This window comes from Thermobia domestica, chromosome 1 (assembly GCF_964235325.1).
Source record: "Thermobia domestica chromosome 1, izTheDome1.hap1.1, whole genome shotgun sequence".
Taxonomy (NCBI): Eukaryota; Metazoa; Arthropoda; class Insecta; order Zygentoma; family Lepismatidae; genus Thermobia; species Thermobia domestica.
In genome coordinates, this window is record NC_137454.1 from 70217519 (window position 1) to 70234681 (window position 17163).

At 31.9% G+C, this 17163-nt stretch overlaps 1 protein-coding gene across 6 annotated transcripts in view; it reads left to right on the forward strand.

The window, feature by feature from the left end:
• chinmo (Chronologically inappropriate morphogenesis) overlaps positions 1–15572 on the forward strand; it is a 67203-nt gene extending 51631 nt beyond the window's left edge. For all 6 annotated transcript variants that reach the window (XM_081758488.1, XM_081758480.1, XM_081758505.1 and 3 more), the window contains exon 6: positions 1452–15572. In XM_081758488.1, coding sequence (XP_081614614.1) covers positions 1452–1672 — 221 coding nt within the window. In that variant the 3' untranslated portion in view covers positions 1673–15572. The remainder of the gene's footprint in view (positions 1–1451) is intronic.
• Positions 15573–17163: the final 1591 nt, after the last annotated feature.

A 17163-nucleotide genomic window follows, 5' to 3' on the forward strand; every position in this document is an offset into this window, starting at 1 on the left:
TACGGAGAGAGAGCTAATTAAAAGCAATTATTGGAATTAGTCATTCCTTTTATCCTTTTATTATACCTATCTCCGTAACTAAGCGTTTTCGATCAAAGTTGCAGATTTTTTCGTATATTGAAGTTTTGAACTCACATGCGAAGTTTGTCGGCTTTTCCCGGAACATCCTGTATAGAAATACGTAAACGATATACACATAAGTTTGTAAATGATGTGCTTGCAATGTTTGGTATCACATACATGTGTTTCTTTCATTAAAACAGAATTAACTTTCTTAAACACCTTTTGTTTTATATCTCAAATTACATACTCGTATCAGCAATTAATCATCGTCATTATCACAGCAGAAAATCTGAGGGTGATACGAAAAAAGTGACTGCATTTTCGTTTTCCGGACGTTTGATTTAGTAAGGATTGCATTGTTTTATCTCTGCATATTTTCGACAGTTGAAATCTGTAGATATGTGCTATCAGTGCTACAAAGTTTATTACTAAAACTATATGTAAAAAAAAAAAAAAAAAAAAAAAAAAAAAAAAAATGTAAATAAACATATAAATAAATTTAAGCTGTGCTTGCTATTTGTTATGTTATCAATAGTTTTAAATTAAGGTGCAGTAGATTTCTTGCCTTTTCACTAACCTTACTAACCAACAAAAATAATCGAAAGAAGGTGCTACTGTAACCTATGTGCGGGAGAATACTGAAGTGCATCCGTCGCGTCACCAGATTTACGTTTGTTTCACAGAATAAATGAGTGTCTCGTGTGTGTTTTCGTGCTGTGAACACAGTTGATTGGGATTTACAATTATTATATCATTGAACTATAATTGAATCAGGTTTTAGGGATCAATATATGAACAATGTATCTCAATTATGAAGTCACTGATTTTTGAAAGAATAGCATAAAGAGCAGTGGGAAATGTCAAGAAAACGTCAGACAATAGATTATCATATATCATTGAGTGTGACAAACAATGAAGATGAATTCATTTTCTCATTCAATCATTCTCAAGTATGCCTTTAGTAACGGGCTCGAGACTATGTACACCACAGGCGCACCACTAGACCAGCAGAGAGAGCGCAATATATATATATAAGTTCCACAGACCTTGGTGCAAGTTAGTTGTAAAAACCTGGGGCCCAGCAAAATGTTTCCAATCGGGCCCCGCACCACCTAAGGCCGGCCCTGCAAGAAGGAAATCAGTGTTTTTTTTTTCTTTCTTTATAACAAGATTAAATCCGTTAGATCATTCTGTAAGTCTACTTTTTATGTTCAAAATTTGTTACTGAGTTAGAATATTTTAGACAAGCAGTATAACAATAAAATTATCTCTCCACTCTTTAAAAATCCTCAGGTTTTTCCTTATAAAATATGGTTGAACAGTGTAAAACCCAAATTGTAAATTATTTATGCATCATATCTCTAATTTTCCTCTCATTTCTCCCGTAGGAAAGAAACTGCAATGTCCATTTTGTGAGAGACTTTACGGGTATGAAACAAACCTGCGTGCTCACATAAGACAACGCCACCAAGGAATACGTGTGCCCTGCCCCTTCTGCAGCCGGACCTTCACACGAAATAATACTGTCCGTCGCCATATTGCTCGCGAGCACAAGACAGAAATCAGCCTCAAAATGATACAATCTCAGGTGTCAAATCATAACCAGTAATTATTCTCATGTCTTTTAGCCTTGTGCTGGGAGACCAAAAATCTACTGTTACACAAATTCATCAGGATAACAGAAATACCTCAGTTGATCTTATTTGCATTATATATAAACGTACATAATATATATATAAATAAATATATATAAATATATATATATATAAATATATAAATATAAATATATTACATTGTTAGAGGGCAAATAAGAGTATGTGTAAGGTTAATGTCGTTCTTTCTTCCAGCACGTTTTCTGAATGTCCGTATAAGAACAAAAGTGTTGTAGCTCTCTCGTGTTTGAAGATTAGTGCTGACTCTGTATGTGGGAAGTGGGTTATACTGTACATATGAATTTTAATGAAAAAAGATAGTTTTAAGATTTTAAACTATTTACATAGAAATCAGGTTATGTATTTTGAAGAACACAGAGCACTTTCATCTAAATTAAAAATACACTTCATCAGGTGCCCTTGGGGTACTGGTGCATGGTGCCTCACAGAATTGTGTTAGGCTGCATTACTGATGACAGAGATTCACTCTTGAAAAGGTGAATTGGGAGGGTTATAGAACGATAGAACGTATGTGTGTCTACCTCTTTGTGTGTTTAAAAAAAAATGATTATGAAGTGTGCTAAGTTTTAATGTTTGTTATGGAAAGGACTTGTCATCAGGCATGCAGATGTGTAGTTACTTGTGAATCCTTTGTGTAATTTCCTTTCTCAGGTTGTTCCGACTAAATTAAAGAGAGGACTTTAAATAAATATATAGAAGTCTTATTTAATAAGGCTTTACTTGAAGGAATTTACACAAAGAATAGAAGAAAATATACACTATTTTGTTATATGTCCTCATTTGAAGGCAAATATCAGCATTCATTCATCATTCTCCTGTTAGAAAACTAGTCATGAAAGTGCAACAGATTACATCTCTAAATCTCAGGAAGACACTTGCAAATGATCATCTATTTGTTTAACTTCTCTCCTGTGGGGAGAATCAGGGACAGTTATTAAATAAAGACTCTAGTGCCAAATAGCAGTTAGATCCAAGCATACGATGTTCTTTTGTTTTTTGAAAGAACCATTTATGCCCAGTGAATTCATCGCTTTGTAAATTTATTTTTTCTTTTGTGTAAGTGAACTTCAGTTTTAAGGCAGAATTCTGGTACTAATGCATTACTTACATATTAAATTTATCTTCCTTTTGAATATCTTCGTTCGTTTGTTTGTTTGTTTGTTTGTATGCTGAACACGGTTTTTATGTCTATAGTTGGAAGTGACCAATATCAACAATTGGTATCTGCTCCTAGTCAGTTATTCTCCTGGTTTTGATTTTGCCAGTAAATAATTACATTACCATTATTTACACATAAGTTACAGTATTTTCTGTACATTGGTTTGTACATACATATATATATATATTATTATTATTATTTTCATGCCTATAGTTTTCAGATCTGAGATAGTAAATTAATGACAGCTCTCGTTGACAATTCTCTATATAATATTTTAAAAAAATATATATTGTTTTGTACAGCCATTTTAAAACTGTTTTCTATGAGGACTTTGTACAGGTTTTCATAATGTTGGAAATAACCACATTGATACAGTCAGGACACTGGTGTATATTTCTCTCCAGCCAGTCTCAGGTAATTATATATAGATATATATATATATATGTATATGTATATGTATATTCAAAATATGTGACATTATCACTATTTAAGTACAGTGTGTTTGAGATATATTATTGAATGTTACTTTTAATTTTTAAATTGTTCAACAAATTTTGTTTTCTGGTTTGTCTAAACAAAAAATTACAATGTTGTACAAACGATATTTCAGCATTCATCTACTTTATTAATGTTAATTGTGGACACCAAAATTAAACAAGAAAACGTAATGTTCATTTTTAAAATGTCGAAGAAATAGAAATACCGTTTTCAGGTTATAATTATGTGTCCATTTTTCCATGTTATTATTTGTAACTGTGTTGTTCACTTCATGTATTTTGTATGTTTGTGCGCGCGCGTGTGTGTGTGTGTATGTATGCGAGAAAGATGATTTATATTATTAACCTTTTGATTTTATATTGTTGAGCGGGGCTCTAATTTGATGCATGCATTGTTAGATGGACTAAAGCCCCATTGTGAGTGAGAAAAAGCCGTTATGGGTTTGAAAGGTGATTATGTCATCATGTGCTATGCATGCTCAGAATGTGATTTTTTTTTCTTTGATATGGTGGGAGGTTATTAACTTTTTATTTGTGTTGAACCTGTTGTTATAAAAGCGTGCACAATGTACAGGTAAGTTATTTTTCCCTTCTATATCCGTTTTGATCGTCTTCATTGCTTATTGTACCAGATTTGTTTCCTTTATGGAGTATCCATGATTTGTCGTTGCCCGTGTTTTACTGAATGCTGATTCAAGAACAACACAATTTTTCATCTTCTATATATAAATATATGTTTTGTTGCTTATGTTGTTTGTGTAGTTAGGTATTATTAGAATAATTGTAGCCTCATACAGTATTAGGCATGATTTATTCTTTCTATTTATTCAAAAAAAGAAATTTGTTTGCTATCACAAAGACAAATGTCTCTAAATGTATTAATATTTACTATGATGATTTTTTTTTTTACTTGATATTGTTGCAGGTTGTTCAAAGATGCAAATTATTGGAACATTTCAGATAACTTTGTTCATTATTCTTGTCGTGATTGTACTCTGTTAGTCTTCACTGCTTTGTTGTTGTTACAGTTGAGATGCTCAAGAGAGTGAGAGAAAAAAAAATATACAGATATATATATATATATCAGCGAAAAAGGTGAGTAACTGTTCTCTTGGGGTTCCATTAGTGCACATGTTGCCATAATTCACCAGCGTTACAGGAGTAATTATATTGGTACCTATCACAGTCCATTTGCTCTTTTCCCCATTCACTTTGTACCTTTTTTTAAAAAAAAGGATCATTTCCGGGTCCCTACTGGTTGAATTGTGGTGAAATACAGAAAACCAGTTCCTTGTTTGACCGCAAGAAATAATGAAACAAAATCGTATTTAGCGCCTGTTCGTTTATTTGCATTCATATACATCTTTTTTCAAATGAAAAGTATGTTTTTCAAGCAACTTCTTACATGTCAACAAAATAGTAATAGGTGATGAATGTATTTTAGTTGACAGTCTGAAAATGTGTTGGAGCAAAAGATTTCGTTTGGTGTAAATTTTATTCATAGTGCTGGTATAGAGTTAGTAGATATTTTTTTAAACGAGAAAAAGTGGAGATAACAGAGTAAATAAAATGTGTTCTTGGTTAAAATGAACAGAAGAATTTTCTGATAATAAAATTATTTGCATAATAAAATTACAGTTACAGATAATAATTGGTAATTAACGACAGAGATAAGACTGAGTGGTTTTATATCAATTGATTTACTAAAAGAAATATGAACATTTAAAGCATTAAGAAAGTGTTCAGTAAACTTTTACATTAGTACATGGTAGCACTTTTGTGTTATTATGTAATTAAAACGTCCCCCTTTCTACAATCAAGTTTTGTAACCATTTCAGTATAGCATTGCATAATGTCAGAAAATAAAAGAAATCCTTTTCGGTCTTGTCTCTGTCAGTGTCCAGCATTGTTTTTGTTGAATATTTTTGAGCTGCATCTTCAGTTGAACAAACATTAAAAAAAAAAATTGTAAATTATATTTATTAGTTTTTAAGTATGCATATTCAAATGTAAAAGGGAAAGGGCTTTTGATTATTTTTATTTTTTACTTTTAGTTAATTGCTTATAATTCCTATTCATAGTGAGTGGGAAACTGCACGAACATTCTTTTTAGTTCATCTCAAAAAGTGAGATAAAAGACAAGTTTTTACATATTGGTATTCGTATATAAAAACGCGTATGTATGTATGTAAGCACACTTAGATGTTTGAATACAAATAGAAACTTAAAAAGGAAAGTTTGAATTCTGTTTCGATAAGCATAGATTTTAGCAAAAGGAAATGTTTTGGATTTGATTGCTATTTAAGCCACGAGAGAAAACGAACACTACAGTATTCTAGACATGTCTTATATTGTGTATAGGGTACAGTTAATGCGTGTGTTTTTATTTTTACAGATGGTCTCCTATTTCGTGAACAGTAAGGCTATATAAACATTTCTTCAATCATTTCTTTTTTTCATAGTTACTCAGGAATGTTAATCACATGGAGGTTAACTTTATTATTTCCATTTATCTCCATTCAAATACAATCTACTCAGGAATATTCAGGGAAAGTTATTACTGCATTTTTTTTAAATTTGCTTTACATAAATACTATTAGTTTATTCAAAAACAACAACTGGTTGACTATCTTCATGCGTATTTAACTTATAAAAACAAATATACAAAGATTTAATTCATGGAAATAATGTCATGACAGTTGCATTATAAGTACAAATTTCTCTCCTTTTTGTGCAGTTTTCCTCTACAAGTTGTTATTGTACTAATCTAGATTTAAAAAAAAAAAAAAAAAAATACTTTCACAGTTAACATTGAGACTAAGAGTGCATGCGAGAGTCAGAGTGTATGTGAGCGTGAGCGTGTATTGACTTACGTTAAAGAAAAACGTTGAATTCTACTTTTCAGGGGGAAAGTAATAATTTAAAAAATCCATTTCTTTGTCATAAAAATCTAAGAAAGATGTACATGATACGTTAAATAGCAAATGTATACCAGTGACACAACAACAGTGTGTGTGTGTGTATGAATGTGCGTGATGTGTGTTTGTGTATATATACATAGATATGAAATCCTTCAAGTGTGTATCAGATTTCCAGATAAGAAAACACACTTAATGAATTGAAGTTAATTATTTTCGTCGTTTTCGTTGCTTACCAGAATGAGAGAACAGATGTGAATGAATGATTTTTTTCTTGTCAAAGTGTGCTAATAAGTGTGTATTTTTTTTTTTTTTTCGATTTTAACTGCCATGTCTCAGGTATAATGAAACCTTGTTCTAAAGGTATCTTAAACGGGTTTTAAAAAGAAATTGCAAGCGTTTATATATATATAAATAAATATAGATAGATATAAATTACGTGGAATACAAAACAAGTAAAATATAGTAGAAAATGCGAAAAAAAAATAAAACCATACGTACGTTTTTTTAGATGTATTTTTTCTTTTGTGTAGTTGCAGCTGTTTCTTTTGTTCATCGTTTTCTACAAATTTACTGTAAACTGTATACCTCATATACACTATAAATTCTATAGAGTATGCGTAATTCACGCATACTGACTTTACTACCTCATAGTAAATATTTGTTAGTATTAAGTAGTATTTAATATTATTTGCTCAAGATGAGGATACATTAACTTGCTGGTCAGGAATATATTTGTTTATTGATTTTTAAAAAAGAAATTGCTTGGAATGATTTAAGATCAGGGACAGCAATGTGAGGTGTTAAATTGTGAGCATACTTCCAAAAATTATAGCTGGGTAACGAGCGTTCCGTGGAAAAGAGGTTTTTCTTTCAATCCCTTTAGGGAAAAGAGTGATTCAGCTTGCCGGCGTTGAGTTATCTTTGTTGATAATTCTTTGGATATCGGAAGACTCTCCCAACTTGTTTTCTGCGCTATATATATATTCTAATTTGCTTTATTGCTGGATCAGAATCGTTGGTAGCCTTTCCCCAGAGTGAAGTGTCACATAGTGGCTGAGATTCTATTGATAACATATTTTTCAGATAGTTGCTCGGAAGAGAACGTATTGGTGTCGAAGTGTCTTCAACATTGAGAAGAATGTATTGAAAGGAAAGTGGTAACTCAGATAATATTTTTCTGCCTCATCTGTGCTACTGATTCGTGTACGTAATGGCTGCAAAAATAGTTGCGTTTTTTTCATGAACGAAAAGAAAGGGGAGGGGGGAGAACATGGCATTTAGGATAAAATCGATTTACATTGAACATCATTGGCACGAAACTTTCAAATGTGGTTACTGTCACAACAGTTTGAAAGTTACGACGAACTGTCTTGACTATTACGTGTAAATTTTTTATTAGACCAATTTTTTTGTAATGTGTTTTCGAGAGAGAGATTTAAAATTCAATGTTGTATATAATTTTATGTAACGGTAAATGCAACCGGTCTACCATGTAGGTGTTGGAATATGTTTCTAGTTATTTGTTGCATCTTTTGAACACTACTCGTAGATTTCGATACAGTCTTTGTTAATGTCAAGATCATTATATTGTTAACTAAAAAGATGGTGAGGTACATTCGTTGCGAATCTTGAAAATATAGCTGCAAAGGTACAGTACGCGTGATACTGCCATTACTTGCTTTTTCCTTTAGGTAATGCAAAAGTATTTGCACTTAAGATATTCTAGTAAATGATATAGGCTGAGTTTAAACTGAGTTCATCTGTCATCGTTTCACTTAAACCTGTGCATCTTGGTTACTTCTCATCGTATCTCATTCTTGGCTAATTAACTTTTTATTTGGTGTTAGTTCGATGCTTGTAGCTTCTTCATAATGTTTTTTGGTCGTTATTCTTAATGTGAGAAAAGCGAATAGATTTGATTGAATGTGTCTTTAAACTGCAATAATTAACGTTCCATATATTTGGTCTTAAAATCGGAAAAGAAATTTAAGATACTAATCACCTAAGAAGTAATTTGGTACGGATCTAGAAGAATGTTGTTCTCACGAAATGATATTGAAACTGATTTATGATCTTTTTGGTATATTGCATATGCACTTGGAAAATGGCTTTAATATTTTCAGAAAAGCATTCCGATTTCGCAATGACATTTTCCACTTGTTCTTCCGCGAACTACTAAATCTCAATGCGAATCAAACTTCGACATATAATTGAAATTCACATACTAAATATTTCGAGTTGTCTCAAGACTTGTTTAGTTCCTGATTGTGTCTGATTGGTAATTCTGAACTATTTTGCACTCGTTTGGTAATTTTCATGTTCTTGGTATAGTATGTTTGGATTTCCGTTCTTCTTCTTCTTTTTCTCAGTTATCTGTTTGGCTTTTTGATTAAATCTTATGTTAGATGCATAATAATACTTCTTAGTACTTCATGATGACGTTTACGCATGTGCAACTGAAAGGCTATAATGGCTTGTTTTATTATTAAAATCATATTCAATATGTCAAGTGCGACTGCTTTTGCATTTTGCTTTTATTGTCCATTGTAATTTCAGTGAATATATTTTTTAAAGCATATTCGTTTAGTTCGTATCGTTTATATCGATCATCATGTAAATATGAAATTAATTAAAGTAATAATTACTCTTGAAGTACTTCATAATTTGGTTATTTGACAAGCATTTCATAGTGTTTTTGGTTTTTGCGTTAAATAATGATTTGTTTTGTGTGATTAGCATAATAAAATAGAAAATAACATTATTTAATTCACTGATGTAGTGTAATTAATAATAAGTATGTGTATGTCAGCATATTTTTTCTTGACATTATAGTGTTATTGTTTCGTCGAACGTTTTTGTCAACATAATCCTCATAATTTATGTCATTGTTCCGCATCTTGAAAAAATCGAGTTTTGTTTGAAGAAATTTGTGTATATGTATAATGCTATTTAGCTTTTCGTTTTATTTTGCTTGCGTAGAAGTAAACCAAAATTTGGAGTGGAGTAAGATCACAACTGAAATTAATTACAATGTACGATGAATTCTATGTGCCGTGTAAATCCCCCGAGCTCTTTTTTTTTCTGTTTTGTATGTAATTTATCATTTGTGAAACTAATTGTTTGATTGAAATAAAAGTTTTTTGAAAGCTTGTAGGTCGAGGTAAGTAAAGACAAAGAACACACACTGAGTCACCACAATTTGGCTAAGTAGGTCCAGTTGCTTGTGACATACTTTGTATCTGGGGAAAAGGGTTTGTCCTCTGCGCGTAGTTTTGATTTTATTTATTCATCATTTTAAATGAAATGAACGTAAAGAAATTGGGTATAGAAAGGAGAAGGTGTAGATTCTTTCTTTTAAAATTCGAATTTTTTGTTGGTTTGTTTTGTAAAGTTAATGCATTTTTGTGATTATAGAGGTGGTTAGAAATCGAAATGTATTTACTCTGCCTGTTTTATAACGGCAGACAGAAGTTGCACCCTGATATTCATGCTGGCTTTATTATGGATTGGCTTGAAGGGAGTACTTTGATTGTGCATTAAATGTAAATAAACTGCAAAAAGAGATATGCACTTTTTTATGCTTAGCTTTGGTTAATATAGTGTATGTAATATATTTAAAGATTCAGTTCTCCTGTGTTATGATGTGATGCTATATAATTCATATTAAATGATTATGAATGAAATTTTTGGATTAGTGTGAATATCTTGTGTAATTTCTAAATAATAATATTACTTGGTGTGTTGACTTTTCGTACATCGTATCTCCTGATTAAATGTATCTCCTGATTTTTTCGTTTTATTTCTGGTAGCCAGTATTGTATTTTTTATTTTATTTTTTTTTTATTAAAGAAAAATGTGATTATCGAAATTCAATATAAACATCTTTTAAGTATGTTAATGTAAAATTAGAAATTTCTATTTTGAGTAGTTAATAGATATGATAGTATATATACACACAAGGGCTTGAAAAGGCATTTTTTTCTTCCAAAAAATATAAGTTGTTTGGTGCATTTCTCTGTTTTGCAGGTAATCAGAAAAAAACATGTTTTGTTGTCTTTAAGCGCAGAATGTATCTTGTGATTTTTATACCGATATAGTTCAGTTGTACAGTTCTGTATATGTGCATGTACCGTTTGCGTGGTGCGTGTGTGTGTGTGAGTGTGTAATGGATGGATGTGCTTATGTATGTGAATGCCGCATGCATATGTCTATATAAATGAAATAATTAATGTACGTGTGTACATATAAATCTAAAACACAAGTCATTTGGTGAGTAGATGCATTAAAATCCATGTAGTAAGATGAGTGCTTGGGTTTCTTTTTTCTGTTCTATGAGTTGTACTGTACAGTGACAGAATAGTTACTTTGTATAATTTTAGGATATAACAAATATGGATGTATGTATAATCTTGTTAATTTTTATTCTGTTAGTGAAACATGAATCACACGTAAGAAAAAAGACAGCCTTCATACGACCAATGTCTAAGTGTACTAATTAAACTTTTATTTTAGAGATGTCTATTAGAGATTTCGTTATAATTATTAGTAGAATTATTGTTTATTTTTAAGATCTAATATTATGTAATTCGGTTTCATTATATCTATCGGACCTAATCACTTTAATATATTATTATATTCATGAGATAAATACTAATTATTTTTGCTATCTTTTAATAACAATTGATGCTCCTGTTAAAATGTCAAAATTTGACCCAATGTCAATATGTACATATATGTTGAAAGGAGTAAGACTAACATTGACAAAGATCATCAATGTTTTTAAACCTAGTGATGATGAATTCCGTAGCTGCGACTATAATATTGCGTATGGAAGAATTACGTGGCTACGACTAGAATTTAAGCAGCTTTTGTTATGTGATTTTATTTCCAATTGTCGTTCTACAAGAAAGCTTGCATGGATTCAGGATTATATAATGATAATTGTTTTATTTTCAGTAATCCAGTGTCATGTCAAAATTTGGTTTTAGTTTAAATTACGTCGCGTATAAAAGAATTACATCATTAAAAGACTCGCATAATAACATTCATACTTATTGGAAAAGCACTGAAAGAAACTAGTGGTAATTATATATTTAGTATGTTGATCCATAATGTGAGGTTAAAAGTTTTTTAAACATCGTGTTGAAGATACTAAGGAAAGGAAAGTTAGGGTACCAATCGTGTAGCAGATGAGTTTGTAAAGATTATAGGATCGTGTAGAATCGTAGGTGCTTCCGTGCAATTCATATTGCCAGTTTCCATGCATGTGTGCGCAGATTAGGGTCTGTAGAGAGATTTTTATAGTCAGTAGGATCGCTAAAAGCGAATGCGACAAAACAAAATTTCCATGTTTATATTTTTATCATTAATGTTCTGCAATACCTCTTTATTATTCTATTTTATGTAGAAGTTTATTAATTACTTCTTTATTCAAATGAAATTTAAATGCGCAAATTAACTTGACATTAACAACACAAGAAAATGCCATGGTAATGTATACTGTTATTTAAGCAATTACTGTTACGTGGGCTTTGAAAATAATAACAATAGGAATTTTGTCTGACCATTAATAATATATTTCCAAGTTACAGCTCCGTCAGAGCTGTTTTCAGCTTTCTAAGCCAGATTACACTGTTTCGTGATGCAGTACCACCCTCCAAAACTTCTTGTGTCTACAGACTATAGAATGCAGAATCATGCATACTAAAGTCCTTCTAATACTTTAGACTGCGTAAATCATTTATTGGAATGAAATCACCATTATTTGAGAAAAAATATTCGTAATAGTAACTGATGATGTTCACAACGGTAATTTGTTACTTATTACAATTATTAATCAGAAACTGATACATGGCGTCACTTGTCTGTTTAGCTATACATGGAATCGTCATTGAAGATTCGCAATAAATCTTTGAAAGAGGGAGTTATAAGACGGGATACGGTGTGCTGAATGTTCTGTAGGAAATTATAAAATTCTCTTTTTGCATGTTATGATGTTTTGTTGACTCCTTACACGTTAAGCATTAACCCATTGCGTTCCAGGTGTCATTTTCCTATATGCGTGCTATAATACCGGTTTCATTTACTGTTAAAAGACTGTCTAGAACGTTATATAGGGTATAGTTCTTGTGCGCATGTGAGAAGAGCATTCACATTACTGGTAAAAACAATTATTTGCGTTGTGGAACATTTGGACTAAAAAAGGGAAATTCTTATGTCCTGGAGGGATTTTATGCTGCTTTCGGTTGGCAACACTTCCTGGAGATCAGAGACAAAGGTTTTCCTTCTCCGATCTCGAAGTTGCTCATTGTTTATCGTCAAAACAAACACATGTGTATTGTAATTAAATGCTCTCTTAGGCCTGTCAGTAAGGTGCTGTCACCTAAGGAGAAATAGTAGAACTAAATCTTGTCTTGCATTCACTAATAAATTTCTCATCATCTCCAGGATTAATACGACCCTTAATAAGGGGCACGTTTTCATTACATCCACATGGATGTCATTGGTACGCAAAGGGTTAATTGGGGAATTGTAATTCACAGATTCAGAAAACGAATTAATCGTCTTTGACGTGACGTTGCACTTCCCTTGTAGTGACAAGTGACACTGGAGTGTCTATGCTATATTTAATATTCCTATTTCGCGTTATTTATGACAGTGCTTACAACTAGAAAAAAACACTTCGCCTGCAAGTTAACTATGGGGATAAAGATACGTTTTCTAGTTTCCAGCGTGAATTGTTAACATTTTCAATATGTAAAATTATTTTTTTTTAAATGTGTATTGCGTAATAAAGTGACATATTCGATTTCTTTGTGAATTTGAATTTAAAACTTTTTTTTTTTATACAGGATGCGATTATAATAAATATCTGCATTCTTTAGAATTCATAGCTTTAATTTACATTCATGTTTAATTAACATGAATTATTTTGTCTCCTGATTCATCTCCTGATCCATATACCAGTTGATATTTTTCTTTTTAACTAATAATTTATTCTGTATGGCTGTCTTGTGTGGTGCATGTTTCATTGTCAAATATAAATATATATATCTATCTATATATAGAAAATATAAAAAAATATGTGTAAACACACACAAATGCATACTCTTATGTACTTATGCCTATCTGTCACAGCAGTGTGTTGTTTGATTTGTATTCTGCTGTTTCTGCTGCTGCAGCTTTAAATTTGTATGTTTACAAAGCAAAAAATTAAACATTTCAGTTAAAAGATGTTTTTATGCTGTTTAATCACGAAAAGCGCATATAGTACAGATATTCATGCTAAAAAAGAATGGTTAATTCAAAACTTCGACTAGTTGCCTAATTTTAAGTCTAGATATTTTCGTTTTTTAACTATTTCTTTTTCTAAAAAAAAGAGAATTCTCCACATTAAATTTCTTGCTAAACTCAGCAGCAGTAGTTTGTGAGTAAAATGAGTAATGAATTGAGAATTGTATTTCAGCTTCAGTTTCTAGAAATAAAAAAATCTTTACTATCACTATTGCTGTTCAACATCTTTTAAATTGCTTTTTAATGATAAGTATTTAGTATACAAAATGATGTATTACGTACAACGAAGTGAAGTTCGTAGTGTTTTTTTTTTTTTTTTAAGCATATTATTGAATCATTTCCGCAGAGTATACACAGCAAAAAATGAGGTGTTGAAGTAACACAAAATGACTACCACTTTAATGTGTTACTTCTGTGTTAATTCTACACCAAGGACATCGCTTTCCGAGCATATCAGACATATCTAGTTACTGACTGAGTATTTGCATTGGCCTTTATTGTTTGGTATGATAAAAGCTATACGCAGTATATTTGACATTTATACCAAACACCAAATAACGTTCTATGTTTTCTGCAGTCGGTTACAATTATAGTTTTGTAAACTTGTGAATTATCTGACAGCATTTACATGAGGAGGAGTTCTGCCATCTTCTGTTCTTATGTGCTAAGACACAAGGAAAGCAGATGGCAGCACGACTATTCATGTGGCTGTTTTCAGACAGTTCACAGATTTACAAAACTATTATTGTGACTGCGAAAAGCTTTGCTCATACCAAACAATAAAAACCAACGCAAATACTCACAGACAGTAACTTGTTATTTCTGATGTGCTTGAAAGGCGATATCCTTGGTGTTATATTAACACAGATGTAACACGCTAAAGTTGTAGTCATTTTGTGTTGTTTCTACATCTCATTTTTTGTTGTATAGGGTGCCACCATTTAAGAATTCTTTATTAGGCTTTCTTGTAATACCGTTGTAGCTTGTGGTGGTCGGGATCACAGGTTAATTTTCTATTGAGTATACAGTTATTTAGATACGCACCTGACCAATGGTTCGAAACCCCCCCCCCCTTTAATAGTAGTCACTTTGTTCGCAATCTCATTGTTGCGTAAGACCATAGACATAAACCACAATCGCTTTTATTATTATTATTTCGCCAGTGTCTTAAATATTTTGAATTTAGTAAATAATTCGCAAGGTATATTTGATAAATTTCGAAAACCTTTAATAATTTTCACGAATTATTTGTGATTATTTTCTTGCCAACTTAAATACGGGTAAAATGTAATACTGTGTTTGCTTAATTCTTGTGACGAGAATAAATTAAGACTAATTCGGCAACATGAATATCGAATCCTCGAATATTTATGACTCCATCCTTAGCATGAACATCTGTACTTGATGGACTGAAAAAGTTTAAATTTACTTGTAACGTAAATGTGCTTTGTATCACAAGTTTTTAATTTTCGTTGAGAATCATCCAGTCTTAAATGAGTTGTTAGTATAATATATTCTTTATTGTATGTGAACTCATTTAAGCAGGGTTGGAGTATGTTGTTAAATGTAGATATCGCATGTTGCAGTACATGTGTATCTTGTTTTTATGTATTTTTTTTTTCTTCTTACTCCTGCAAAAAAGAAAAAGTTTTTTCAACACTTCCCTTTAGCTGGTATTATACACTTTTTTTCGTTTTATAATATTGTGATGATGTGGATTATGGAAAAGGGTGAGTATTACTTGATACAAAGTAGCACATTAAAAATGGTTGTTCTCGCTCTTCACTTCATATTTGATGTGTGCACCAGACAATTGTGTTCAGTTAATACCAAAATGTTGATTCATAATGGGCCTCATAATGATTATGCCTTATATTTTGTGTAAGTTTATTTTGTAACAGCTGTACCCAAGATATGAAATTCAGTTTGAACACATACATACTATATTAAATTTGTTGCTACTAGATTTATGGTTTTATTTTTATTGTCCTGTCAAAAAATAAAAGTGCGAACCTCCAAATAAACTCGAAATGAGTTCAACCAAAATTTTTAACGAAAATGAACATAATTTATTTCGTATGAGTGATAACAGAGGTAAATATGCTAATTCAGCTGAGCAAAACACATCAGTAGGTCGGAGCAAAGAACCAATTTGGCCTGTTCATCGGATTCTTTTTTTAATGCTTCCAAATATGCGATTGGCTTTGACTTTTAACCCCAAGGTTCAAAGAATGTTTTATCCACTGAGTCAATTGTTACTTGTTGAAGGACAGTTTTTGTTGAAAGCGTTCCTTAATGTTCTTCAGGTTTTCGAGGAATGGTTTCCCTCCAATCTCAATTTCCGGTCTTGGTTTTTGTCGTTTTTTTTCAAGAGTTCGACCAAGTGAAGTACTAACTATTCCCACTTCGGAAGTAATAACCACGTTAGTTTCCCCTCGTTCACGGACAAAGACATTTTTCCGTATTTCTGAACCTGCTTTCTTATTTGTACGTCTCCATTTGGGTTGTCTACAATTTCAATTTCCACTAAACATGTACGACACACCCCATCACCACTTTTCGCTTTAATTCAAGTTCTAGTTGTGACATTTTTATACAGTTTACATGGACAGACTAAATTCCTTCCGCGCTCACAGTACACATGATCTACTCAAGGTCATTAACATCAAAAAGGAACTAACATAACACTAGCCAACAATGAAAGTGTAACTGGAATGAAATAAATGTTTGTTTACTGTATCGACCACTCTAATAACTAAAACCACAATGAACAACTAATTAGCTCTCGTTTCCAAGTTAAAGGGGGGGGGGGATGCATTTAATTATGATTATTATATTTAATTAGCATTCATTGTCAATCCCTTTCCATATAGGTTTCGAAATCCCGCGGATGGTAAACAAGAGTGATTAAGTTTTCTGCAAGCAACAGTAACTGTGTATTTTGTCGTCGTCTTTTTTTTTAAGCCCTGGCTCGTAGTAACAAAGGGAGAGAAGAGGAGAAAGGGAGAAGTGGAGCATGTTTTATTTAAGCATAGTTTCAGTCTATTACAAACTGTTCTGTTCGTGTGCTGGAAGAACGTGTTACTGAAATGTAGTTAGTGCGTGTGGTCCTCGCAAATGCGTAATGCAGACAAGACTACATTAAAATCGCAAAGGCCAATAACGCCATTTAGGAAGGCGCACAGACTACTTTGGCTGTGAAGTCGGGGACCAGGACAAGCCTGGGCTCATGTATGTTTCGTATCTTGTGCCTCGAGTCTTCATTCGTGGTTGAATCGTTAAAAAAAAACTGCTATACTTATGATCTGGCAAGATCCATCAAACCATGTGAATGATTTTTACTTTTGTATGACAATTCCATTAACACATGGTATTTCCAAGAACAAAAAGTCTTTCTCGACGTATCCTAACATACGACCAGTTCCTCACGGAGACGGACTGCCTGTTCCTGTTCCATTCTTACCTGATTATGATAGTGACGGAGGACAGTGAAACTAGTGCTGCACCATCACCTTCAAAACCAGTTCTTCGAAAGATCATGTTTTTATGTGTATTGA